The 26,884-nt window shown below is 35.1% G+C and overlaps 1 protein-coding gene across 3 annotated transcripts; it reads right to left on the reverse strand.

Moving 5' to 3' along the window:
* Positions 1 to 225: 225 nt before the first annotated feature.
* LOC308633010 (olfactory receptor 8B8-like) lies at positions 226 to 26,884 on the reverse strand (the record flags this gene model as incomplete). Of its 3 annotated transcripts, none has more annotated exons than XM_081265448.1 (2): positions 226 to 1,065; positions 26,789 to 26,884. In XM_081265448.1, the coding sequence occupies 2 exons, from the start codon at positions 26,882 to 26,884 to the stop codon at positions 226 to 228; spliced, it is 936 nt and encodes a 311-aa protein (XP_081121574.1). The 3 variants fall into 3 exon arrangements, with proteins under 3 accessions (XP_081121574.1, XP_081121573.1, XP_081121572.1); XM_081265447.1 differs by lacking the exon at positions 26,789 to 26,884 and adding an exon at positions 16,130 to 16,201 and having other exon boundaries at positions 226 to 1,089; XM_081265446.1 differs by lacking the exon at positions 26,789 to 26,884 and adding an exon at positions 15,870 to 16,201 and having other exon boundaries at positions 226 to 835.

Genomic DNA, 26,884 nt, shown 5'->3' on the forward strand with positions numbered 1-26,884 from the left:
CCAACTCTCTCCTCTTGATGAGGGAGACAGCCTAACACTCCCATGTGGGTGCTGTGTCTCTCTTCTCTTAGGAGCAGCCCTGAGAAAAGCCTGCCCTGTAGGTTCTCACCTGACTTGTTTTTAATAAGTACTGCCATCACTCAAAGTCCTTGTATCTATCCTAGAAAAAGGGATGATTTAAAGGGAAATCTGGTTTCTCCCATAGTAAGTAATACTGCTCAGAGCTCAAGAAAATATTTTCCTGCTCAAGGTTTTTTTCAGGGCAACCTTGACCTCCTTGTTCCTGAAGCTGTAGATGAGAGGATTGAGCATGGGTACCACAATGGTGTAGAACACGGTAGACACCTTCCCCTGGTCCATGGACAAAAGAGAAGAAGGATGGAGGTACATGAACGCCCCTGACCCAAAGAAAACAGACACCACAATTATATGAGAACTACAAGTGCTGAAGGCCTTGGATCTTCCTTCAGTGGAACGAATGCGAAGAATGCTGGTGAGGATGAATGTGTAAGAGACAGTGATGGTGACAGTGGTCACAGCAACATCAAAGCCCACAACAATAAACACCACCAGTTCATTGATGTGAGTGCTGGTGCAGGAGAGCTCTAGGAGGGGAAAGATCTCACACATATAGTGGTTGATGGTGTTGGCCTTACAGAAGGTCAACTTCAGCATGCACCCTGTATGGTCCCAAGCACCTATGAAGGCTCCCACATATATGACCACAGCCAGTTGAGTGCAGAACTGAGGGGACATAGTAACCATGTACAGAAGGGGTTTACAGATGGCCACGTAGCGATCATAGGCCATGGCCGTCAACACATAGCACTCTGCACTGACGAAGAGGCAGTAGAAAAAGAGCTGAGTCATGCATCCTGCATAGGAGATGGTGTTCCTTTCTGACACGAAGTTTACCAACAGCTTTGGGGTAATGACAGAAGAGTAACAGAGATCAATACAGGAAAGATTGAAGAGGAAGTAGTACATGGGAGTGTGAAGGTGAGAATTCAGTCCAATTAGAGTAAACAAGCCCAGGTTTCCTGCCACTGTGACCACATAGATTCCCAAGAAGATAAAGAAAAGGGGGAGCTGGATCCCTGAATATTCTGTTAAACCCACCAGGATAAACTCAGTGACGAAGGAACTGTTTCCAATGTCCATTCTCTTCCAGCAGGTTCTGAAAGATAGGAGAGCAGAGTCTCAGTTGATATAGACCCAGATTTGCTAAAGCAATGCCAAGCCCATTCCTTCTGCAGCCAGGGAGTCCAAAGACTCTGCTGAGGTTCAGCTATTTGAGAGAAAGTGGAATACTATGTAGGTTGGAGACCGTGCACACTACATCTATGGCAGAGTTAGGGGAACAGAGACTCACAGCCGTTCATAAGGGTTCCTGAGTATGCACAGCAACAAAGTCAGTAAATCTGTCATGGAACCTGGGTCTCCTTCGTAAGAAAATCTCTATGAGACAGAAAGGTTGGAGGCATGGCAAACACTGTCATCTCAGCACCATTTGTGATCTCTACTTACCTCCCACACAGACACTTTCATCACCAGCACCTCAGACCAGAACTGAGAAAAGCAGAAACTGCCATGGAAAAGCCAGTCCCGGCAGCCCATGACTTTAATCCCAGCCACTTAGGGCGCTTAGTCAGGAGGACAGCAAGCTTAAAGCCAGCCTTAGTGTCACTAAGGCAACTTAGTGACACCCTGTCTCAAAATAAAAATAAAAAGAGCTCAAAATAAAAATAAAACGTTCAGTGGTAGAGTGCCCCTAGCTTCAATCTCCAGGACTGAAAAAAGGAAAGATGATAAAGAAACTGAAGATAAAGGAAAAAACGAAGGAAGGAGGGAAGATAGGTAGGGAGGGAAGGGAGGAAGCCAGCCGCGGAAGGCTGTAAAAACAGAAGATTCAATGCTCACCTTCTAGAGGCAACCAAACTGTCCTTGTGGTCTCCTCTCCACTGTTGTTTTCCAAACAGAAATGGCTCCCCTGTAGAGGTAATAGATCTGAACTAAAGCCTTTCTCTTCCTCCTGTGTGGAAAGGCTCAGGGCATTTATGAATCTATCTTTGACTTTCTCTGAAAGTTAGTCAGAGGAAGATCATAATTTTTTATTATATTTTTTCCACTGGTAATTATTAGACTACAAAATATCATAAGTGCACACTTTTTTTCTTCAACATAATAACTGGTAGTGTTGTGTAAATTATTTTATTTTGAGCAAAGGTCTTTGGGATTTGATACTGAGGCTTTCCCAGGAGCCCCTCCATTATTCAAATCCTTTAGGAAAGGTGGATTTAAGAACTTGTTTATACAGTGAAGATGCTTTTACCGCAGTGTCTTTGAAGGTGATATTCAACTCTATTTTTACACTAGGGATTGTACAATCCCCAGGGTAGATGAGGTAGAAAATTTTCCACTCCTTTCCACTTTTTTCTTATGCTTTGATATAATTGCTAACCAAGCTAATGGCATTTAAAAATACCTCTCACAACTATTCCAGGTGCATACACATTCTCCCACACATATAATTTTATGTTGACATATAATGAGCATATAATGACTGTATAATACATAATGCTGAATATTATCAAATCACCTTCTTTTCCTTTTTCTTAGGACTGCTTTTCCCTTGTCAGCTTCTCTTGTATCCCCCAGTCATTCTTGTCTTTAACCTAAGACACACATTCCCAGATTTTCTTAGTAGTTTATATAATCAAATGCATTTATTGGGACTTTGCATTTAAATTATAAAGTGCATACTTTTTTTCTATCTAATGCTTTTGTTATTTAAAAACACTTCATTGAAATACCTATCATCTTCTGGGTTGTGGATATAGCATAACTTGCCCTCCCAGTCCATATTAATGGATTTACTTTTTCTAGTTTACACAAAAAACAATCCTCAGATAATCATCATTGTACGCACATTGTGATATCCCAGTTCTTTTATTTCAGTGGGATAAATTCCCAGGATGTCTTTCAGTTTCCTATCAGATGGGTTTTACAAAGGTTATATCATATCGCCACATGCAAAGTATAAAACTCCTTTTTCTTCTCTCAGCACTCCTACCAGCAAAAATGACATTGGTGTTTATTAAATGGGACAGTCTGATGGGTATAAAGTGAAATACCACTGTTACTTTAAGTTGTGTTCCCCTTTCTATTACTCATTTGAATGTCTTTTCATTAACTTGTAATCCTTTTGCATTGTTTTTTGGTGACTTGCAGGTTTATGTCCTTACCCAATCCCCATGGGGTTGTTCTCTGTCTTCGTATCCAACAGAACAATATAATGGAGGTTAATCTTGTTATCTATCATCTGCATTTGAACTGTATTTTTCCTAACCTATTGATTTATATAATATTTCTTTTGGTAAGCAAAAGTTTTAAAGCTTTATGTTCAAATATCTTCTTCAATATATGTAAGTCGCAACCTTAACTTGACAGATCATTGTCTCTTACTTGCATTACTACCAGGCCCTCATAACTAAATTATTTCTGCACTCATTGCCCCCTACAATTTTCTCCCAGAACAGCAGCCATGACTCTTTCAGAAACACCAGTCAGATTGTGGTTTAATCTCCTATACTCCATTTCACTTAGAGAAAAAGCCCAAGTTTCACAAATGTCCACAGGATTCAATATGAACTTGTCCCTGTCTCTATCTCCTCTCTCTCCCTCACTACTTTCATTTACTACGAGTCCTTATTATATTTCCAACATGTACAATGCATCACCAGACCTGTGGGGACAAGAGCATAGAGTACTGCATGCATGGCATACGTTAAGGGCATCAGAGTGACAGGCCACTCCCCTTGTGCTAGGCTTGTGAGTGGCAAACCACTTACCTCCGTGAAGCACAGCTCTGGGTATGAGGCCACATATTGCAGTCTCTGTGCTTGCTCCATGGCCTGCTCCTTGATTGGTCACTAGAAATTGTTTTGGTGGCTACCTATAATCTGCTTAGCTACTGTCCAAGTATATATACATGGTAACTGCACAATAAAATCAGACCTGCTTCCTGGTCTTGATTAGCGACTCTGCAGCCACGCTCTCCTCTACCCTGTTCTGTGGACCTCCTCGCTGGACGAGAGAGAACCCATGCACAGTCCCAGTTCTACTTCTTGTAAATTGTGATTTGGAACAAGTCATGAACATCTCTGAGCATTAGACCCATCATGTGTGAAGTAGGAACTAAGATTCCCTTCCCTATTCACCTCCTAGTTCTTCCCTTAAGATCACAGAGTCTGGCAGAGAGTACAGAGGAAAGTGTTCATGACACTCCTCCTGTGGGCAATGGTAACATTTGACTGTGTCTCTACACTGACGTTGAAGTTGGCTAAATCTACTCTATGACTGAGACTTTAAACAGAACAGCTTCATACTCTCGGAGAAAGACAGAGGCTCTGCCCTCAGAGAGTAAAACTTCCTCATACTGGTAAGATTTTAAAGTTTAAAGCAACAATACTTTATGCAAAAAAGCACAAAAAATAAACCACTTCCTTCATCTAGTGCTCAGCTTAATTAAGAGTGAAGTATCCCAATGCTAGAGACCAAAACCAGCTGTGCCAGACTTATGGAAATAATCTGTCAGTCCCTAAGATGGGCATTATGCCAATATAATAATTTTTCAGAGTAATTTTGGCTAAAGACCATTTGGAATTTATCCCACAGAGGATGTACCTCTACACTATGGCATTCTGGGAATTTGCCTATATATCTTTCTCTTACTGTGCCACATTTATGTTGGTGACATATAGCACATTGTCACAAAATGCTATCCACTTAATTATTGCAAAATGTTTGCTTGAGAGAAATATGTGTGTTTATATAAATAAGTGAATAATTCAATCAAACATTTCCTCTTGCTAGATTGAGCAAGTACATCCTGATGAGCCCTATCTCTCTGGAATTAAAAATTAGGAATCATCTCCCCAAATGTGCTGGCAGAAGGAAGAACTGGGATCCTATACCATTTAACTGATATCAAGCAATGTTAAGCAATCCTTTCATAAAACCTAAATCTTGAAGTCATTGCATGTGTGTATGTGTATGTGTATTTGTGTACAGAAATTCAGTATAGAAGTGGGTAGAGAGAGGGGTTCAATAAGATTGGGTTTGAAGAAGTAAAAGATCTAGAGCTCAAAGCCCATTTTATTTCTGACTTCATTAGCCTTCAACCAAAATTAATCCTGAGCAGATTGTTTAGGGGAAACTTACAGTAATAAATTCAGGGTATCATCAGGAAACTTTCTTTCTGATCTTCAACTAAAAGGACTATTTTCTGTTATAGACCAAAACATATACGCTTTTTCTCTAATGTAGAGAATATTCCTTTTCTAGTACATTGGTACAGGTGAATCTTATAGTTTCCAGTTTAACATTCAGCTGTGAGAACTTCAGTCAAATTTTATTTTTCTCATAATTTTTTTAGCATCATCACATAATGAAAAACAAAAGATAACTCTATGTAGTGCAGGTAAATATCCAGACTTGGTTGCCTTCTTTTGGAAAAAAATCCAAATAAATGGAGCTTAAATTGCTAACTAAAGCAACTAAATTGCCTCTTTTCAAACTTTGCTGCCCTTAAATTTTACAAAGTGTATTTAAGCTTTTAAAATTAATTTTATAAGAAAATAGAAAATATGGGACTAAATTACAAAGAAAGTTTATATTAGGTATGGAAAATGACTAACTCCAAAATAGTGTGGCCTGGGAACAGAGAGTTAGGGAGAAGTTAAATCATTGATAACATTGATCCTTTGCCAATATATTCTTTCCCAGTGAGGAGACAGATAATCCCTAGAATGGAAGTAAAAATCACACAGTAGCAAGACAATCCCTGGGGATGATATATCCATCAAAGCCTAGAAGAGCCATCTCTGGGAAGAAGCCAAAGCAGTAATCCTTCCCAAAATAAATTCTTTCCCAGTGACAGTACAATAGGACCCTAGAGGGAAAGAGATAAATACTGACCGTTGTCCCTCCATCTGGCCCACTGACCACTGACCTGAGACCCTCCATCTGGCCCAGTAAAAACAGACGTATAGCCCAAACGGACACTCTCATTCATCAAGTCACCTCTCAGTGTAACCTATATAAAACAGACTCTCCCTTTGGCCATTGACTCATTTTTCACCAGGAAAGGGGGTCCTTCAGAGGCGTGAATCCACTGCTGAATAAAGGCTCTGCTGATTCATGAAGTTTGCACCCGGCTTGGTCTTTTGTACTAACAGTTTATCTTTTTTAAAAAATGAAACAGACTTTGTTTTCTGAGGTTTTTCAAATGAAGGATTAGTGATCTGGTTTAATCTATTCTTGGTCAGTTCAAACAATAATCAAAGGGTTGGACACATCTCTCCAATTCTACAAAGAGTACCAAATAACACAGATATTATTTTATTATTCAACTACACTTTTTTTCAGTAAGATAAACAATTTTATTAAGAGGGACTATAAGTAAAAGAAAAAAAATAAAAGGAAGCATCCAACCAAGTTCAAATATTTCATACAGGTAGAAATTATTGGGTAAGAATTAAGCAGTTACTGTTGGAGACATCAAGTGAGGAATTGATATCAATCTTATAGAGACCAGGACTGGGCTCTTGTTCCTCAGTGTTGAAGAATAAACACCTGAGAAACACTGAGGCAAGTATAGAGAGTAAGTTTTATTTTAAAAAGTGAGAGACAGACTCCCCTGAAAAGAAGGGGACCTGAAAGACAAAAGCCTATGGGAGGGAGTACAACTTTCTTTCTTTATATACATATGTATATATTTGATATCTTTTTTGGAAGACAGAACTGATTAAACACTGAATTTTTGATATATTAACATATTCTCTCTTGACAGTTCAGTTTTTAGTCTAAAGTTTTTCTTTGCTATCTCTTATTTAGTTTCTTCTCAGTACAGTGCATATGGTCTCAGAACTCCTGAATACAGTATATTAGATAAGAAAATGGAAATGCACCATTGTAGAGGATAATCCATGTTTAAGAGATAATTATAATTGTATAAACTGAAATTAGGAATGGGCCCAGGAAATTCCACAACTACTTATGATATTTTACAAGACTCTCTTTTTCACCTTTTATTTTTATTTTTACTAATATGTATCAATTGTACATATTAATGGAATTCAGTGTACTATTCCCACACATATCTTAGCATCCATTGATTAAATCCAGCTTCCCTTTATCCACCTTTCCCTGAACCTGTAGAGATCACTATTCTACCTTTATTTCTACCTTCATGTCAATATTTTAAGTTCTACATAAAGAGAGAACATACAATACTTGTCTTTCAGTGTCTGCCTTATTTCATTTAACATAATGTCCTCCATGTTCATCCATTTTGCTGCGAATTGCAGGATTGCATTCTTTTTTGTAGCTGAATAATATTCCATTGTGTGTACATACCACATTTATTCATTTATCCATTATTGGGCACCCAAAAGATTCACTAGTGGGCTCTCTTCAGGAGCACTCATATACCAACACCTACTCCCTCTTGTAAAGTATTACTACAGAAAATAAAGCCTTTAAATGGAAATTAGGAAATATTAAGAGCTATCTAATCTAACTACTTCTCTCCAAGTCCCTGAATAAACATGGAAAAGCACAAATAAAATAACCAATCCAGCCAGGTGTGGTGGTGCACACCTGTAATCCCAGCGGCTCAGAAGGCTTAGACAGGAGGATCACGAGTTCAGCTTGCTAAGCAATTCAATGAGACCCTGTCTCTAAATAAAATATAAAATAGAGCTGGGGATGTAGCCCAGTGGTGGGGTTTCCCTGAATTCAATCCCCGGTACCAACCTCTCCCCCCAAAAATTATAAAAAAATAAAACCTCCAATCCATAATTTATGTGATTAGTGTTTTCAGTGTCCACCTCTCATCAAAAATATGTGGCCACAGTTGAGTGTTTTTCTTTCCTCAAAGTGTGCACTGTTTCAAGTTTCTGAACAGATGAAAAATACGGAGGTTCTGTGGTAAAAGGTAATAAATAATAATATTTCTGAACATTACAACTCAGAAACACCCACTAACAATTCCCACAATGTGGTAGCAGATGTATTCAAATAAAAGCAGCGCACCAGTCTAGGCTGTATACATAAGAAAAATGGCTTGTCTCTGACAATTTGCCACACCATAAATTCTCTACACATTTTAGAACATAACTCATAGCAAAGTATATAGGAACATTGGAGTCTTTGTGGCAAAGCCTTCTTACAAATTTCAGTTGTTCAAAACTAAAAATTATCTTCTGTACCAAAACTACTAAGGTGTGAAAAATAAACCTATATTAACTCTGTATAAATTAAGAAATACAGATGTGTGATCTAAGTAAGTCCTTGTTGTAGATGGAAATCTCATTTAAAAATTAATGTTTCATGGAATTTGCAGGGAAATGGATGGCATTAGAGCAGATTATGCTAAGTGAAGCTAGCCAATCCCTAAAAAAAAAAAAACCAAATGCCAAATGTCTTCTTTGATATAAGGGAAACAACTAAGAACAGAGCAGGAAGGAAGAGCATGAGGAGAAGATTAACATTAAACAGGGACGAGAGGTGGGAGGAAAAGGGAGAGAGAAGGGAAATTGCGTGGAAATGGAAGGAGACCCTCATTGTTATAAAAATTACATATAAGAGGAAGTGAGGGGAAAGGGAAAAAATAAGAGAGAGAAATGAATTACAGTAGATGGGGTAGTGAGAGAAGATGGGAGGGGAGGAGAGGGGAGGGGGGATAGGAAGGGGATAGGAAAGGCAACAGAATACAACAGACACTAGTATGGCAGTATGTAAAAAAGTGGATGTGTAACCGATGTGATTCTGCAATCTGTATACAGGGTAAAAATGGGAGTTCATAACTCACTTGAATCAAATGTATGAAATATGATATGTCAAGAACTATGCAATGTGTTGAACAACTAATAATAAAAATTTAAAAAATAGCCTCAAAAACAATAATAAAATAAAACACTTGGAAATCAACCTAAAAAAAATTAATGTTTCAGTGGTCATCTAGATCACCATCTCTTTCTGATGGGAATTTTTGAGATAGCCAATATTTGAACTTTGAAATTTGCTCTAGAGAATATGCCAAATGAAAGCTTTGAAGAGAAGATTGCAAAATCGGATTGAAATCCTTAATATATCTTAGTATAATTTTTATAACTGCATAAAGTTCCAATGATAATGTGGTAATTATTTTGCACTCTTATTTCATTTCCCATTAACTCAACTATGAGAGTCTAGAAGAATGTTAAGAGCTAAGAGAAGCAATTGTTTCAAGCAGTAGTTCAGGAGAGAAAATGTTAAAAGATTTTTCTCCCCTTTCCAGTCCATTTTCAATTTTCTTGCAGGATCACAATCCTATAAGAAGTAACATGAAAGCATTCAATGCCATCTCCACCTTTGCTTTTAACCCTTAAAAAAGATTCATAAAAAAGTGATGTTTTAAAGAACTTATATAAATGATATGTGGAAAAAAAGTGTGAGTGCATAGAGACAAATCAATCACATTTAAATACATGACAGATATAAAAAATAAACGTATTTTTCAAATGAACTAGAATTGGAAATTGAAAACAAACCCTCACATTATGGTCACTTGATTTTCAACAATAATATGATGATGATTCAAGGAGAGAAAATAAGCTTCTTAACAAACAATGCCATAACAACTAGAAGGCCACATTCAAAAAATAAATTGCCCCTCTGCAATGCAGTATGGAGTTTCCTCCAAAAAGTAGGAATGGAACTACCATTTGACACAGTTATCCCAAGGGATTTAAAATCAGCATACTACAGTAATGCAGCCACATCAATGTTTATAGCAGCTCAATTTACAATAACTAAGCTATGGAACCAACTTAGATGCCCATCAACAGATGAATGGATAAAGAAATTATGGTGTATATATGCGATGGAATATTACTCAGCCATAAAGAAAAATAACTTTATGACATTTTTCAGTAAATGGATGGATCTGGAAACGATCATGCTAAGTGAAATAAGCCAATCCCCAAAAATCAAAGTAGAATATTTTAGTTAATATGTGGAAGCTAAATCATAATAAAGGTGAGGAAGGAAAAAAGATAATACAGAGCACTAGATAAAAGGGAATAAAAGGAAGTGAGTGAGGATAGAAATAGGAAAGACAGTAGAATAATCTAACATAATCTTCCTATGTACACATATGAAAACACCTAATTGAATCCCACCATCATGCCCACCCACAAGAATTGGGGTCCTAATTAGAATAAGATATATCCCATTCTTGTAAAATTTTATCAAAATCGATGCTACTGTCATGTATAACTAAGAAGAACCAATAAAAAAAGTAAAATAAAATAGGCAAACAATTTGAACACTCATTTCTCCAAAGAAGACATGCAAAAGGCCAAAAGACACTGTGAGGGAGCTAAAAATCATTAACAATCATGTAAATACAAATCAAAACCATAAAATTACCTCAGACTCACTAAGATAGCTATAATTAAAAAGACATTTAAATACCAAATGTTAGTGAGGGTGTTAAAAAAATTGGAATGCTCATACGGTACTGCAAAAATGTCAAGTCACTGCAGCCACTTTGAAAAACTGTATGGAGTTTTATCAGAGGTTAACTAGAGAATTACTGTGTGCCTCAGCATTCTTCTCTGAGATACAAGCCTAAGAAAAATGAAAACATATCTCCCCACATAAAAACCTGAACTTGAATGTTTATAATATTATTTATAATAGCCAAGAAATAGAAAAGTCCAAATGCCCATCAACTGATGAATGGGTAAGTTGAATCTGTTATATTCACACGATAAATGTCATGCAGCCAAACCATTAAGAATGAAGCACATTTAGATTTAACAAAGTGGATGAGTCTTGAACATCTGCCATGGAAGAAAGGCCAGTCACAAAGAATGGGTCTCATATTAATTTTACATGAAATGTCCAAGAGAGGCAAATCTATGGATAGAAAGGAGACCCGTGGTTGAAATTTGTGAACTTTATGTCAATAAAGATATTATCATCAAGAAAAAAAAGAAGTTTTTCTATAGTTTTAAGTTTGAAATAATAAGTAAGTTAGAAAACATTTGAAGTATGTAAAATATAAAGACAATATGTTAAAATGTATGCAATATAGATAAATACAGTGCTTATTGGCAATTAATGGCACTTAAGTGCTTATGACTTTTTTAAAAAGAGAGGCCTCAAATCAAAGACTTCGCCATATTATAAAATTATATAAGAAAAATCAAAGTAAACATAAACAGAAAAAATTGTCTACAGATAACAGAAAAAGTAGTAAAATATATATAATCAGTTATATATATTTAATATATAATCAGTTAATCTAAAAAGTTGCTTTGAGATCAATAAAAATGATGATTCTCTAAACAGACTGGTTAGGCCAAAAAAATGGAGACACAAATTATCAATAAAAACTAGCAAGAAAAATGCCACATGATCTCACATACTGAATATAAAAAATGGTAAAGTTAAAAAAGCATAGGGTAGCATCATGGTTACAAGAAACTAAAGAGCTGTTGAGATATGTTAGTCAAAGTGTACAAAACTTCAGTTAGAGGAGTAAATTTAAGAGGCCTAGTGGAAAACATGGTACTCTCTTCATGACAACGTATTATTAAAGATTGCTAAGAATACATTTCAAGTATTTTCATCACAAAAAATGGTAAATATGTGATTTTATGTTATAATCATAATAGAATTTATAACATATTTTAGTAATACCACAGAATTTAAGGTCAACATTGATTTTTGATTAACAATCAAGAATAGGAAATTGAAAGTTTTAAAAAGTACTACTATTTAAAACAGCACCAAAAAATCAAAAACCTTTAAGCATAAGCAATAAAATATGTACATATGAATTAAACAGACAAATTAAACAGGTGGAAGACATATAAAAATAAATAGACTATTTTTATGAATTGGAAGCTTCATGATAGGACGCCCATCATTTCTAAACTGATGTATATATTTAATGGCTTTATTTACATGGCAATCTTCACTTCAGAGCTAATAGCAATAATTGCACTATTCAGGTTTCTGTGACTTGTAAATTTTTACTGTATAAATTATAACTGTTTTAGCCTAGGAAACTCAGAGTTCAAAATCAATAATTACTTTTAGACAAATGCATCAAAATAAAATATTTTCCTTAACTTTATTAAGAACTATGATTTCTTCTGCTCTAATATATGAATTTAATGTTACAAAATTCAATATTTTTGCCAGATAAAATGCATGATTTTATTCACATTTTAAGTAAAAATAAAAAGGAAAAAAGATAAATAAATTGTTCAGTATAACAGAAGAGAGTCCAGAAAAAGGCTATCTTCAGATAACAAAAAATTTGATCATAAATATAAAAAATAGTTGTTAGATATTAGCAAAACAAAAAACATTACTCTGAGAAAAACAATATTTATAATATGTGGTGAGAAAACAAACATTGGGAAGTATATTTAATGAGCATTTATCTAATAAGTAACTAGTCTTGTATATATAATAAAAATTTAAAACTCAAAAATAAGTACATAAACAGTGAACTAAATAAATGAGAAAGTGATGTGAACAGACACATCTGCAAAGAAGATACATGAATGAAAAGCAATTCAGGAACAACAGAAAATCTGAACAGACTAAAAAGTCAACAAGCTTTCTTTCATCTGTAGAGAAAAGCGGGGACACAAGGAAATCTTCTGCTACCAAGCTTACACAGTCAATTACAAGGAGTCCTGACTTACATGAGTGGAAAATGATGAGCAGAAAACATGCTGGCATCTGTTTCCAGTGCAGACTCAGCATGAACAATTAAGAGATTTAAAATCTCTTAGGGATTGAGTTACAGAATGCCCCAACACCTCTGTGAAGTTTATATCCAAGAGATCAATCATGTTCTTACAGTAAATATCAAAAAGTCACACTGACCTTTAGCAATGCAGGGAGAGGGAAAAGCAATTCTACAATTTTGTACTTTGCTCTTCTAACAGGTTCTGCTTCAGGATGAAACTGTTTTACCCAAAATTATTATTAATAATTTTAATAATGTGTGACTGTTACTAAAGCCTAACTCACCAGAGTGAAGGAAAATTGCAGGCTGTAGTCAACTCTAGCCATCTTGCTCCACCAAAGGGGAGTAGGAGTAGCCCATGCCTGTCTCACTATAGCCACGCCCCTGTGAACCACTTCCTCTAGCCTCACCACACCTGCCTCCAGTTACCATCCAGTTAATCGCATCAGAGATCTATTCACTGATTAGTTTAAGGCTATAACCCAATGATTTCTCCTCCAAAACTTCTTGCATCATCACACACGAGATTTTGGGGGACATCACATCTAAACCATAACAAACATCTACAAAACAAAGGCAAACAGATCATCTATGCCAAATTTCAAAATGTGTAAGTATTGAGTAGAATTTATAAAAATGGCGTAATAATAAAAATATTTAGGTATCTTAGAAAATGTGTAAACTGTTATTCAATTTAATAGACTGAGAATTTTTAGAGTAATCAGTTTTTGCATGTTTCCCAAAAGAAAAATAATTCAACATCCTACTCAAAAAAAAAAAAAAGATATTGTTACAATTTGGCTTATTTCCTCAAAAGTTTCTTTCAAAATTTAAATTCCCTATTGTAGCAAATCATCTCACAATCATACTGACCCAAAATGCCTACATTTTCTCAATGAAAAGACACATCAAATCATTTTCCTGAAACAAATGAACAATGAAAAGGTAATTAACTATTCTAAAAGAAACTCATGTTAAACTGAAACAAAGCATAGCCAACTTGAAAAGGAGGAATTTATTGTCATATCCTATGTTTACTAAAACCAAAAAAAAAAAGGGTAAAGTATTGTAGAAAAGTTGTAGACATGAAATCAGAAGGCCAAGTGTTAAATCTGGAGTTTTTCTTTAAGATGTCACGTAACTTTAAGTAAATCATTAAGTAAATCACTCTGAGGTTCGATTTAGCATTCATGCAATAAATACATACTGATGTTCTGTTATATGTTGTATTAACTTAACAAATAAATAAGAAAACTCTTCATCAAAAGAATGCATAGTGTTTCCACATGCAAAATGTGCACTAGTTGACCATCTGTAGGACCTTATATTTCTGGTATTGAAAGGAGATCTTTCCCAGAGGAATAAATAATTATGATAATAGAAACATGCTGCCTGATGCATGCTTCCAATGGCAAGTGAAAAGGTCCACCTCCCACAATGACATGATGTAACCCTTGCATTACTTGATCTGACATTATTACATCATTGACATCTTTACATAAGAAAAAAAAATAGTTGAAAATAATATTTAAAAAGCACAAATTTCTTCCCTAAAGTAGTTATTCAGGGAAAAAAAGTGAGAATAAAGGAATTATGCAAATGCTATGAAAAGGAAGACATTCTTTATAAAAAGTGGAAATAAATTATTGAGAGAAAACTCAAAATTTTTTCACCATGGTAAGACTATAATGGGATAACCTGCCCCATGTATGCCTTGTCCAGTCACTTGCCGTCTCCCAGTGTGGACCTCTGGACTGCTCCAATGCTGAATACCCATAACTGTCCAAGCCCTACCTGAAAGAGAACATGGATTTTGGATTACTTCTCCCAACTTCACTCCTGCTCCAGCAGGAAGCTGCTTGGAAATGTTGTCTCCCATTTGTCCATAGAAATAGAATGTAGGAATTGACAGCGGGAAAATGTAACAGTGGTCCACTTTGTGCTTTGAATATAGCCCTTGCTGCTCTGCCACTGCAACTTATTTTTAAAATGGACATGTATCTTTCTCTTCCTCTCTCCCTGTTCCTCCTTAATCTCTCCCCTCCCTAATCTCAGGGGAACAGGATTACCTTTCTTCCCCATTTTAGGCAGATTTTTCTGTTCTTTAATACACATCCACCATGGGAACAAAGTAATCCAGTCCTTGGAAATGGTACCATAAGATCTCAGAAATGACAAAAACTCCCAAATTACCAAGTGAATTACAACTCCAACAGAAAACATGTGGAATATGGCCTTTGAATCACCTCTTTAAAGCCTACTGTTCCTGTTCATGGGGAGAATCAAAGCTTTTAGGTCAGAAGTCCTTTGTGTTTCTCCTTTGCTAGCCAAAAAAAGAAAAGGATGAAAAAAGAAAGTAATGGGATAAGAAGTCTACCATTAAAATTTTTGTAATTCAGTATAATGAACTATTGTAAAACTACATGCAGACAAAGATGGTGTTTCTGGTCATCAATTTCTCCTCATCAGGGTTTTCTTCAGGGCAACTTGAACATCTTTGTTCCTCAAGCTGTAGATCAAAGGGTTCATCAAAGGAACTGTATTGGTGTAAAAGACAGAAGAGATTTTGCCCTCATCCATTGACCCAGCAGAAGAAGGCTTAAGATACATAAATGCGCCTGATCCAAAGAACAGAGAGACAGCAGTTATGTGGGAACTGCAGGTGCTGAAGGCTTTGGACCTGCCCTCAGTGGAGCTTATTCGGAGGATGCTGGAAATGATAAAGCCATAGGAAATAATGATGGTGAGACTGGGCGCAATGATGTTGATGCCCGCCACAATGAAAACCTCCAGCTCATTGATGTAGGTGCTGGTGCAGGAGAGCTGCATCACAGGCAGGATGTCACAGAAATAGTGGTTGATGATGTTCACATCACAGAAGGTCAGTCTCAGCATGCATCCAGTGTGGGCCATGGCATCAGAAAATGCCATCAAGTAAGAACCAAGCATTAGGTTGAAACACACCTTAGGGGACATGGATAAGTTGTACAAAAGTGGATTACAGATGGCTACATAGCGGTCATAGGCCATTGATGTCAGCACATAGCACTCAGAAATAGAAAAAAAACTGAAAAAGTAAAGCTGGGTCATGCATCCTCTGTAGGAGATAATATTCTTCTTTAATACAAAGTTCATCAGCATTTTGGGTGTAAAGACAGAAGAGTAACAGAGGTCAATGAAGGACAAGTTAAAGAGGAAAAAGTACATGGGGGTGTGAAGATGTGAATTCAGCCCAATTAGAGTTATCAAACTCAAGTTTCCCAACACAGTGACCATATATATTATTAGAAAGAGGATGAATAGGGGGACTTGGAGGTCTGGCTGGTCTGTAAGCCCCACCAGAATAAACTCAGTCACAAAAGAGCCATTTCCATGAGCCATTCTTCTTTATAGGAATCTGTGGATACAGGGAAAATGGGTTACATGAGAGGACAACCTAACTCTTTCCAGAATGTTTTTTACACAATTTGGGACATCACTGGAATTGACTGAAACTAGCCTAAGGTGGATGCACAGAATCAGCCTTTATTACTATCATGACGCTGAATGACACTTTCTTCTCCTTATTAGAATCTGAACAAAGTCAATATAGCAGAAACACCTCCCCTACAGAGTGAATGCAAGTGCTGCCATGTGCAAATATGAGGGCTGAAAAATCAGGTTCTAAGGAAGGAAATAGATGACTCAGGACAGAATTATCTTTCTCTCAGATCATCATTTCTCCCTCACCAAGAAAGTTGGAGGAAGACAACTTTGCAACCTGTTGCTGGCCTCTCACACAGATTGAACTCTCATGCAGTGGGAACTTAAATGTTATTTCTAATCAAAATCAAAAGAGAGGTATAGAAATGATTTAGTTACTGTCCCATATCTCTCTCTCTCTCTCTCTCTCTCTCTCACACACACACACACACACACACACACACAAGAAAAGAAAAAGTCATAAATCTAGAAGAAGAAGAAAGAAATACTGAATGAAGTCTGCATTCCCTGAGCTTCCTCATGTCTTTGAGCACTCTCTGCTCCCCCTTTGAACAGATTATTGTACAACATTCACAGGAATCTCAAGTCCATGCAATAATGGAAAATAAAGGGGACTATTTTATATTTTAGAAAGACATTAGTATAAATAGAACTCAGAAACTCACACTTCTAAGGTCAGAAAACCTTGGTTCTTCTTTATTGTTTTACTTACCTTACCTTGGTGGTTCCCCAAGGGAAATTGCAACCAGGACTTTATTTCCAATATGTCCTGGAGATCTTTCTAAACTACACAATTGAAGTTATGATTATAACTTTAAGTCCTCTCAAGCAGCAGAGAAAAAAGTTATCATTATCACTTTTACCCTTTGATAAGACATACATTTAAGGTGAGTTTAATGATGTAAGGGAACTGGTTATAAGCACAGTTGAAGATTGCTCAGTGTCTTCTCCAGGGAACATGAATGTAATAGGAAAATAAGATGATTGTAGTTACACCCTGGGCCATAATGTATCCTTAGGGACTCAATGTTTTACTCAAGCATCCCTTTCACTCTAGCAATTGCACATAAGCCTCAGACAGAGCCTTTCATTTCTCAGTCAGCAAAATGGTAGAATAGTAAGTCCTCCTTCCTCCACAGACACAATAATTCAAAAGCATTTCTGGACAGATTCCATTTGGGAGAATATAAAAAACTAGTTATGTTGCTCCTACACACCATTCTAGCATGAAATCAATCCCATTGAATCTTGAAGGAATACAAGTTACCCTCTTGCCATCACCCCTATTCCTGGCACAGCACCATAGAATTGGGGCAAAACTTTTCTCTGAGAAGGGAATTAGGTGTAGCATACATTCGTGTCTCCATCTTTTTTGCAAGTTATGCAGAGAACTTGATTTTCTCTAGCTGGTCTCATAGCGCTCACTGGGCACAGGACATGATATACTCTGCTCACTGTGTGCCAGTGAGAATAGACAGAGTGGTTTAGTGGTTTTCCTCAGCTCTGCACAAAGATAGGAGTTGAAAACTCCCAGCTCCTCCCTAAGGAAGGAAGAGGTGCACTACACTTTCAATGCCACACATTTTCTGGGCACTACCCAGAGGTCTGGCTACTTGAAGTGCTTAAGGGACACAGGTCTCCTGCTGCTCAGGTCCTTTAGAACAGAGATAGTGGATTAGACTGGTCATCATCAAAGCTCCTCCTCAAGATTCATCAAAACTGTAGCACATGAAAATCCCAGATCCCAGCATTTCCCTAATGAGGAAAAGTCATGTATCCTAAGTCCAATGACCCAGTTTATCTCTAGGCGACCAGAAAAATTAGCACTGTATGGCTTGTTTCAGAGAACTGAAGGCCTAGCATATTCTGACCAGGGGGAACCATGAAAAAGAAAGAAATCTGATGAATTCAACCACACATTTAAAGAATAACTAATACCAATCCTTCTCAGAGTTTTGCAAATAGCTAAAGTAGAGGGAACAAATTTCAGTCAGCTGTTTCACTGCTGTGACTAAGGGACCCTACCAGAACAACTGTAGTGGAGGAAAAGTTTATTTGAGGGCTCATGGCTTCAGAGGTGTTAGTCCATAGAAGGCAGGCTCCATTCCTTCAGGCTCGTGAGGCAAGGCTGAATGTCAGGGTGCCAGAGTATGGTAGAGGGAAGCAGGTAACATCCTGAGCAGGAAGCAGAGAGAGAGACTCCACTGGCTAGAGAGGTATATCCCTCCAGCAACATCCCTTTCCCACCTCCTGCAGCCACACCCCACCACTTCAGTTACCACTCAATGAATCCCTATCAGGGGATTAAATCACAGATTGTGTTAAGACTCTTATAATCCTCCCCTGAAACTTCTTGTACATGAGATTTTGGCAGATGCCTCCCATCCAAACCATAACAGAACACTTCTGAATTCATTTTATGAGGGCAGCATTATCTTGCTTTCAAAGCCAAATCAAAACATCGTAAGGACAGAAGACTTCTCTCTCTCTAGTCTTTCTTCCACCCTTCTTAGTCTAAGGGTTTCTCAATTTAGCTTTTGTTCTACAAAAATACGCACTTTTCTTCTATTGTTTTTATACTCTGTATTTGACTTAAATCATTATTTCCTTCCTTTTGCTGACTTTGGGTTTAATAAACACATTATTTTTGTCTTTTTTAGCTCTTTGACTTGGAAGTTTAAGTTGTTTTGAGATCCTTCTTTTCAAACATAGCGCTACTATGAATTCCTTCCTAGGAGTTTTTAGTTCATTATATAAGTTTGGGTATGATGTATTTTCATTTTTGTTTGTCTAGAGGTTTATTTTAGTATTTTTCATTTTTAACCAACACATAATGATTATATAAATTTATGGGGTATGATGTGATATTTTGATACATGAATTGTTAATGATCAAACCAAAGTAATTATCATGTCCATCACTTCAAACATTTGTTGTTTCTTTTTGGTGAAACATTGATAATCCTCTCTTCTAGTTATTTTGAAGTGTGCAATACATTATTATTGATACTTTGTATAGTAGAACACCAACACATTTTCTTCCTTCTGCTTATCTTTGCACCTGTTGACAGACTTCTCATCATTCCTCTTCCTTCATATACTGTTCATTCTTTCCTCCCCACTACTATTAGATCTGCTTCTTTAAATTACACATATGGGTGAAATCATCTATCATTTATCCTTCCATATCTGTATTATTTCACTTAACATGATGTCCTCCACTTTCATATATGTTACCACAAAATATAAGATATCAGCTTTTTTATTGTTGAATGATATTCTACCATGCATGTGTGCCATACTTTCTGTACTCATTCTTCCATTGATGGACACCTACATTGATTCTATATCTTGGTTATTGTGAACAGTACATTAACAAACATAGGAAGGCAGATGTAGAGATACATTTTAAATTCTGTTTTGATTTCCCAATATTTATCCAAGAATATATTAGAATATATTGATTCATTTCCATGAATCTGAATTTCTAATTTTTTGATGTTGAAAGTCATATTAATCTTAATTTGTTAAAACATGATTGGTGAACTAGCATGCAGTCTATTCTGGAGAGTGTTCTATTCAAGCTTTAGAAAAACATGAATTCTGTTGTTTGGTGGAAAGTTCTCCTTATGTCTATTGGACACATTAGTTCTATAATGTTGCTCAACTGAGTTGTTCTTTATTAACTTTTGGTATGAATAATATATACATTGGAGAGACTGGAAAATGAAGTGTTCTGTTATTATATTGGTGTCCATGTCTCCTTTCAGATCTGACAATATTTGCTTTATATACATAGGTGACTTGGTGTTGGATGCATATATTTGCAATTATTATATATTCCTGTTGACTTAACATTTTTGTCATTATATAATGGCCTTCTTTAACTTTTGTGACAATTCCTGACTAAAGTGTGTTTTGTCTCATGTAAGTATAACCACCCTGTTCTCTTTTAGTTTTCATTTGTATGGAATTGTTTTCTCTACCACTTCACTTTTGGCCTATGTATGTCCTAAAATCTAAAGTGACTTTATTGTAGATAGTATGTAATTGTATCTTGATTTTATTTTTGTCCATTTAGTCATTGTATGTCTTTTCATTAGGAGTTTAATTTATTTACATTAAATTAATTATTGATAAATAAGGATTTACTCAACATTTTGCTATTTTTTTGGTCAGTTTTTGTATTTTTCTTGTTTCTTTCATGTCTTATAGATGACTTGATGATTTTTATAGTGATACAATTTAATTCATTCCTCTTAATACTTTTGTACATATTATATGTTTTTGTAGTTACTATGGGGATCTCAGCAAAGAGATCTCTTTCATCTTCCACAAAACTTACTAATTTGGAATTCTGAACAGATCAAGTGCATGGAAATTCTGTACAGGAAATAAATAATTATATGTAATTATGTTAAATAATTATATTGAATAAAGCAATTTATTCAATATTGCATCTATTTTTATACTGTGGGAGTTCCAGGACTATTTATGTGTCCTAATGTCTATACATATAATTATTTCTTACAAGAGAAATCTATGGCCTATGACAACTTTTTAGATCATAAATTCTCTACATGTTTTAGAATATAATTTGTGATAAATAACAAAGGGAACATTGGGTCTTCAGGGAAAAATAACCTTTTAAAAATCCCAATTTCTATCAAAATAGGAATTATCTTCTGTGCCTAAACTATTGCAATGTGAAAAGGAAATTTATGTTAATCATCTTATGAATTAAGAAATATAGTTGTGTAATCTAAATAGGTCTCTATCATGGAATGGAAATTTTCTCATTTGAAAATGAATGTTTCTGTGGTAATCTAGGTCAAGAGCTCCCTCTGATGGGAACTTTTAACTTTACCAATCGAGATTTAATTAAATTAACAGATAAAAATTACAGAATATACCAAATGAAAGCTCTTTAAGATATTTTTTGATGAAATTGAGTTCCCCAAATATATTTTTATATATATGCCTAAATTTAAAAGCTGCAGAAAAATATTATGAATTAAAACATCATGGTAATTATTTTGCTATTTATTTTTATTTCCTCTTCTCTCACTATGAGAATCACTGTAGTGTTTGAATGTTAAGATATAATGGAAGCAATTCTTTCAAAGAGTAGTTCAGAGAAGATGAAAAGACTTTTCTTCTTTCCTCCCCACCTTTACTCTTTGTGCTCTGAATGATCACAAAAGGAAAATAACAGTTTATAAGCATTTCAATACCACTTTATTTTTTCTCAACAATTAACAAGCAAGAATTAAAAGTCTTTTAAGTGATACTCATGAGAATGGCAATGAAGCTGGAACATAAAGATATACTGATTGCTTTTAAATACTATACATAAAGGTAAATAAATAATGAATCTTTATGTGAACTTTTAAAAAGGCAAGAATTTCCACTTTTACTATTTTCTTTGATACAGTACTAGAAATCTTATATAATGTAATAGGTAATAAAAATCAATAAATAAACAAACAAACAAATAAATAAATAAATGGCAGGTCTTTGGAACAGAAAGATAACACTTTAAAATTTATAAGTGGCATGATAACACAATGTCAACATAAAAATATCCTAACGTATAAGAAGATAACACTCCTAGAACTTATAAGGAATTTTATCAAAACCACAGATATGAGTTCAATATTACACTATGAAAATTAGAAGACATAAAGACAGACACACTGATTTATTGATTAAAAGATTCAGTATTACTAAGGTGTTCATCATCTCTAAAATGATGCAGACTTTTTAAGCAATTACACTAAGATTAAAGCAGGATGTTTTATAGAAAGCTGATTCTGAGAAATCCTAAGAAAAAAGAATAATCAAAATAATTTTTCAAATGATAATTCATGTTAATTTATTTTATGACTCATTGTGATGCTACAATAATGATATTGTGTGGTATTGCTAAAAGGATAAACCAATAAATTAGTATAGATTCCAAGACGTACACACACACACATATATATATTGAGTCAGTCGATTTTTACAGAAGTACAAAGGCAATTTATTCAAGGAATTTCAGGCTCTTCAAAAATGAGGCTGGAACAATTAGATATTCATAACCAAAGGGAAAAAACTCAATACTTAATTGACTTACACTACTTAAGTAAATATATTGTAAAGCAAGTGCTTATCCTTGGCTCTTTTTACATCATTCACTCTTTCTAGTTCTAGTATTTTCTTTCATTTGTTCTTTGTCATTCCTAGAAGTAATTATGAAAATATTCATTTTCACCATATTTTAGGTCATCATATTCATCATTTTTGTAAATCAAACTATTTTTTCTTAACCCATTCAAAGTTATATATTGTGACATATTATAGAAATTGAAAACCCATGATCATGTTATAAATAAATGCATATGAAGACCAAGGGTCAACCAATTATTCTCTCTCACTTTCACTAACTGAATATATTTGACTTTCCACCTTCAGTTTTATGTGTACGTTGGTCTCCCAGGTACAAATCTTACCCAGGAAAATAAAACCTAAAACGCTCTAGCCAAATATTCTGTGGCTCAAAACAAAGTTACTAATTGCACAATCACCTATGAACTTAAAATACAGCATTACACCTGATTCTGATTTTTTTATTATGTTCTATAACAGTTCTGGTCATTGAAGCAGTCTTTTCACTATGCCTAAATATTTCTATATTCCTAAAATAATAAAAGATATATCAAAATAACATCTGAAGAAGTTCATTGAGAAAATACTTTATCAAGATAGAAGAAATTATTCAGAAAATTGTGGATATAGAATGAGAAATATACAATACTGTAAATATAAAAATAAGGATATATAACACTACAAATCTATACAAAGTGAATGAACACTGACTTTCCACCTATGATAGACATTGATGTCTTTTTACCTTCTTAAGGAAAAAGAATTGTCTTTGCACTGGATCGATCAGTCTAGATTATTTTGAAATTTTACCTGTCTCTGCTGTTTCTTCAGAACCATTCTGTTAGGTTGTTTTCATATACTTGGGCCTTTATTCTTAAAGTTTGCATAATATGTGCTTATTGTTCAATATAAGTAGAGTGCTAATAAAAGTTTTATACTCTTATTTTATTATAAAATTTAGCATGAATACATATATAAATACATAAATACATATAAAAATTATGCACTTCAGTAAATTTTCATGAAATGAGCAGCTTATAACCACCATGCAGATCTGTAATTAATTGCCAGCACCCCAGACCCTTATATATATTCTTACTGGTAACTCCATCCATTCTTTCCTTTTCAATCATGATTCTGTTGCAAACACTTCCTGGGTTTTCCTTACATCTTTATGATCTAAGTGAGGTTCCATTATTATCTCCATCCAGTTCACAGAAAGATAAAGAGAATGTGAAAAGGGCACAAAATCTTGGCCCTGGGAGGCTGTTCACTATTTTTGGAACTGTCACATGCCACACTCTACTGCAAGATTCTCAGAAATACATATTTTGGGAAAAGAAGTGAACAGAAGCAATCTACTATGAGTGGATCTATAATATGAGTGGGCTACTCATATTGGTATCTACAAAGGTCACTTGTGAGATTAGATAAGATATTGAATATAATAACTTACTGCTGACCTGGGATTTAGGAAGAATCATTTAACAATAATTCTAACAATAATGCTAATTCCTCTTAGCATTCCTTTTGATAAAATTGTTTTCCTTTTTAAAATAAAATTCAGCTAAATAGATAAATAACATTTGTGTTATTTAGTATCCTTTGTAAACATATCAGAAATATATTTATTCTTATGTATTTTATCACTACATGAGATAACTTGACAGAGTCACTAACTAATCTTTCATTTGATGAGCCTTAGAATATATATGAAATGTTTCGATCTCAGAAAAATAAACTTTATAATAGGCAACATTCTTTTTTAACCCACGTGATTCTGCAATCTGAATTTGGGGTAAAATTGGGAGTTCATAACCCACTTCAATCTAATGTATGAAATATGATATGTCAAGAGCTTTGTAATGTTGTGAAAAACCAATAAAAAAATAAAATAAAATATTTTTTAGTTAGAGGTGGAACAATACCTTTATTTTATTTTTATGTGGAGCTGAGGATCAAACCCAGTGGCTCACCTGTGCTAGGCAAGTGCTCTACCGATGAACCACAACCAGCCAGCAACATTCTTTCATGTTATTTGTGGGGAAATGATCAGAGAAAAAAAAGATGTAAAGAAGGGCTGTCAAAGGTAAGAGTATGTGGGATAATTTTAAGAGTCAGCTTATGGCAAGTTGAAATATATAAGCATATGTGCCTATTGTGACTCCTGTTAAAAGGAGAAATGGGGGCTTTGAGAAGCAGATCCCTCTGTTTCAGATCCTGTTCTCTGAATACAATATCCTGAAGTCATTTTATTAAAAAAATTAAATACATCTAATGCTCTATTCTAAAATGTCTTCTCTGTTCCAATGTCACGACAACAATAAATGATCCTAAAGAAACTGAAACATAAAGCACCAAGAAAAAAATTTCTGTAAAATCCAGGAACAAAGCACAATTAATTCTGAAAATACAAATATTTTCTCATATTCATATTTTCTAAAATAAAAATAAATGAAGCAGACAGAAAGTATACTAGAGGGAATAATATACTTAAAATCAGAAACTAATAAGAAATTCTAGGCTTTTCACAAGAAAGCTATGAGATTTTTAGTAAATATTAACCTCTCTGAGCATTCATATCATGTACATATGATAAATGTTTGTTAGCAATCTACTAAGTACCAGTTATGAAATCTGTATCAATAAGGCTTAATGAAAAACACAGATAAAGCTATAAAATGGGTTACAATTGAAAGAATTTATGGAGTCTCCAATGTCAATGACTATGACATTTCTGCCTGTCAGAGGATGCCCAGGGAGAAGAGTCAGATTTTCTGGTTCAGTTTCCTAATGGCATGTTACAAGTGGAAGATTAAAAAGTCAACACACAATGAAAACATCCCAGTGTTACTTTTTTTATCATCTGTAGACCATTTATCATCTTTTAGCAATAAAAAGGGAAGTAAAAAAAAAGACAATATTGAGCTTGTGTCACAGAATACATATTTGTTGTTGTTGTTTTATTTGTTTGATTTTCTTGTGCTGAGGATTGAACCCAGGGCCTTGTGCACTCTACCAACTGAGCTATATCCTCAGCCCTCATACATGTTTTTAAGGGTATCAAGAAAACAAAAAGAAAGAAAGTCCATAGTAACAATGAAAAAATAAAAATCAAAGATGAATTTCTTTCTTAACATCATTATGCTTAAGTAATAAGCATGGTGAATAGCAAAAGGAATAGTGAAAATGGGAAAAACACACTCAAAAAAATAAACTGAGAGAATATAAATTTACTTTACCTTGATTAAAAAGAAAGAGGACTAGATTTAATCTTTATGTCACCTATATAGATTTCAAACCATTATGCTATACATGTTAAAATTGCATAGTGTTTTCTGTCAATTAAATAAATTAAACTACTTTAGATTTTAAAAAGTACAATAAAAATTATCTAAGTAAAAATAAACAGATTAAAAAGGCTGACACTAAAATAGTATAATTAATTACACAGAATCTCCCTACTCTGCAACTACATGGACGAAGACACAGTACCTGATCAAAACTCTCTCCTGCTCAGTGTTTTCCACAGAGCAATTTTGACATCTTTGTTTCTCAAACTGTAGATCAAAGGGTTCATCATGGGAACAACATTGGTATAAAAGACAGAGGAGATTTTGCCCTCATCCATTGACCCAGCAGAAGATGGTTTAAGATACATAAATGCACCTGATCCAAAGAACAGAGAGACAGCAATTATGTGGGAACTGCAGGTGCTGAAGGCTTTGGACCTGCCCTCAGTGGAGCTTATTCGGAGGATGCTGGAAATGATAAAGCCATAGGAAATAATGATGGTGAGACTGGGGACAATGATGTTGATGCCCGCCACAATGAAAACCTCCAGCTCATTGATGTAGGTGCTGGTGCAGGAGAGCTGCATCACAGGCAGGATGTCACAGAAATAGTGGTTGATGATGTTCACATCACAGAAGGTCAGTCTCAGCATGCATCCAGTGTGGGCCATGGCACCAGAAAATGCCATCAAGTAAGAACCAAGCATAAGGTTGGAGCACACCTTAGGGGACATGGCTAAATTGTACAACAGTGGATTGCAGATGGCTACATAGCGATCATAGGCCATTGACATCAACAAATAGCATTCTGAAATCACAAAAAAACAGTAAAAGTAGAGCTGGGTCATGCATCCTCTGTAGGAGATAATATTCTTCTTTAATACAAAGTTCATCAGCATTTTGGGTGTAAAGACAGAAGAGTAACAGAGGTCAATGAAGGACAAGTTAAAGAGGAAAAGGTACATGGGGGTGTGAAGATGTGAATTCAGCCCAATTAGAGTTATCAAACTCAAGTTTCCCAACACAGTGACCATATACATTACCAGAAATAGGAAGAAGAGAGGGAGTTGGAGGTCTGGCCAGTCTGTTAGCCCCGCCAGAATGAATTCAGTCACAAAAGAGCCATTTCCAGGAGACAT

Source organism: Spermophilus citellus (assembly GCF_964194105.1).
Source record: "Spermophilus citellus genome assembly, chromosome: 2".
Classification (NCBI taxonomy): Eukaryota; Metazoa; Chordata; class Mammalia; order Rodentia; family Sciuridae; genus Spermophilus; species Spermophilus citellus.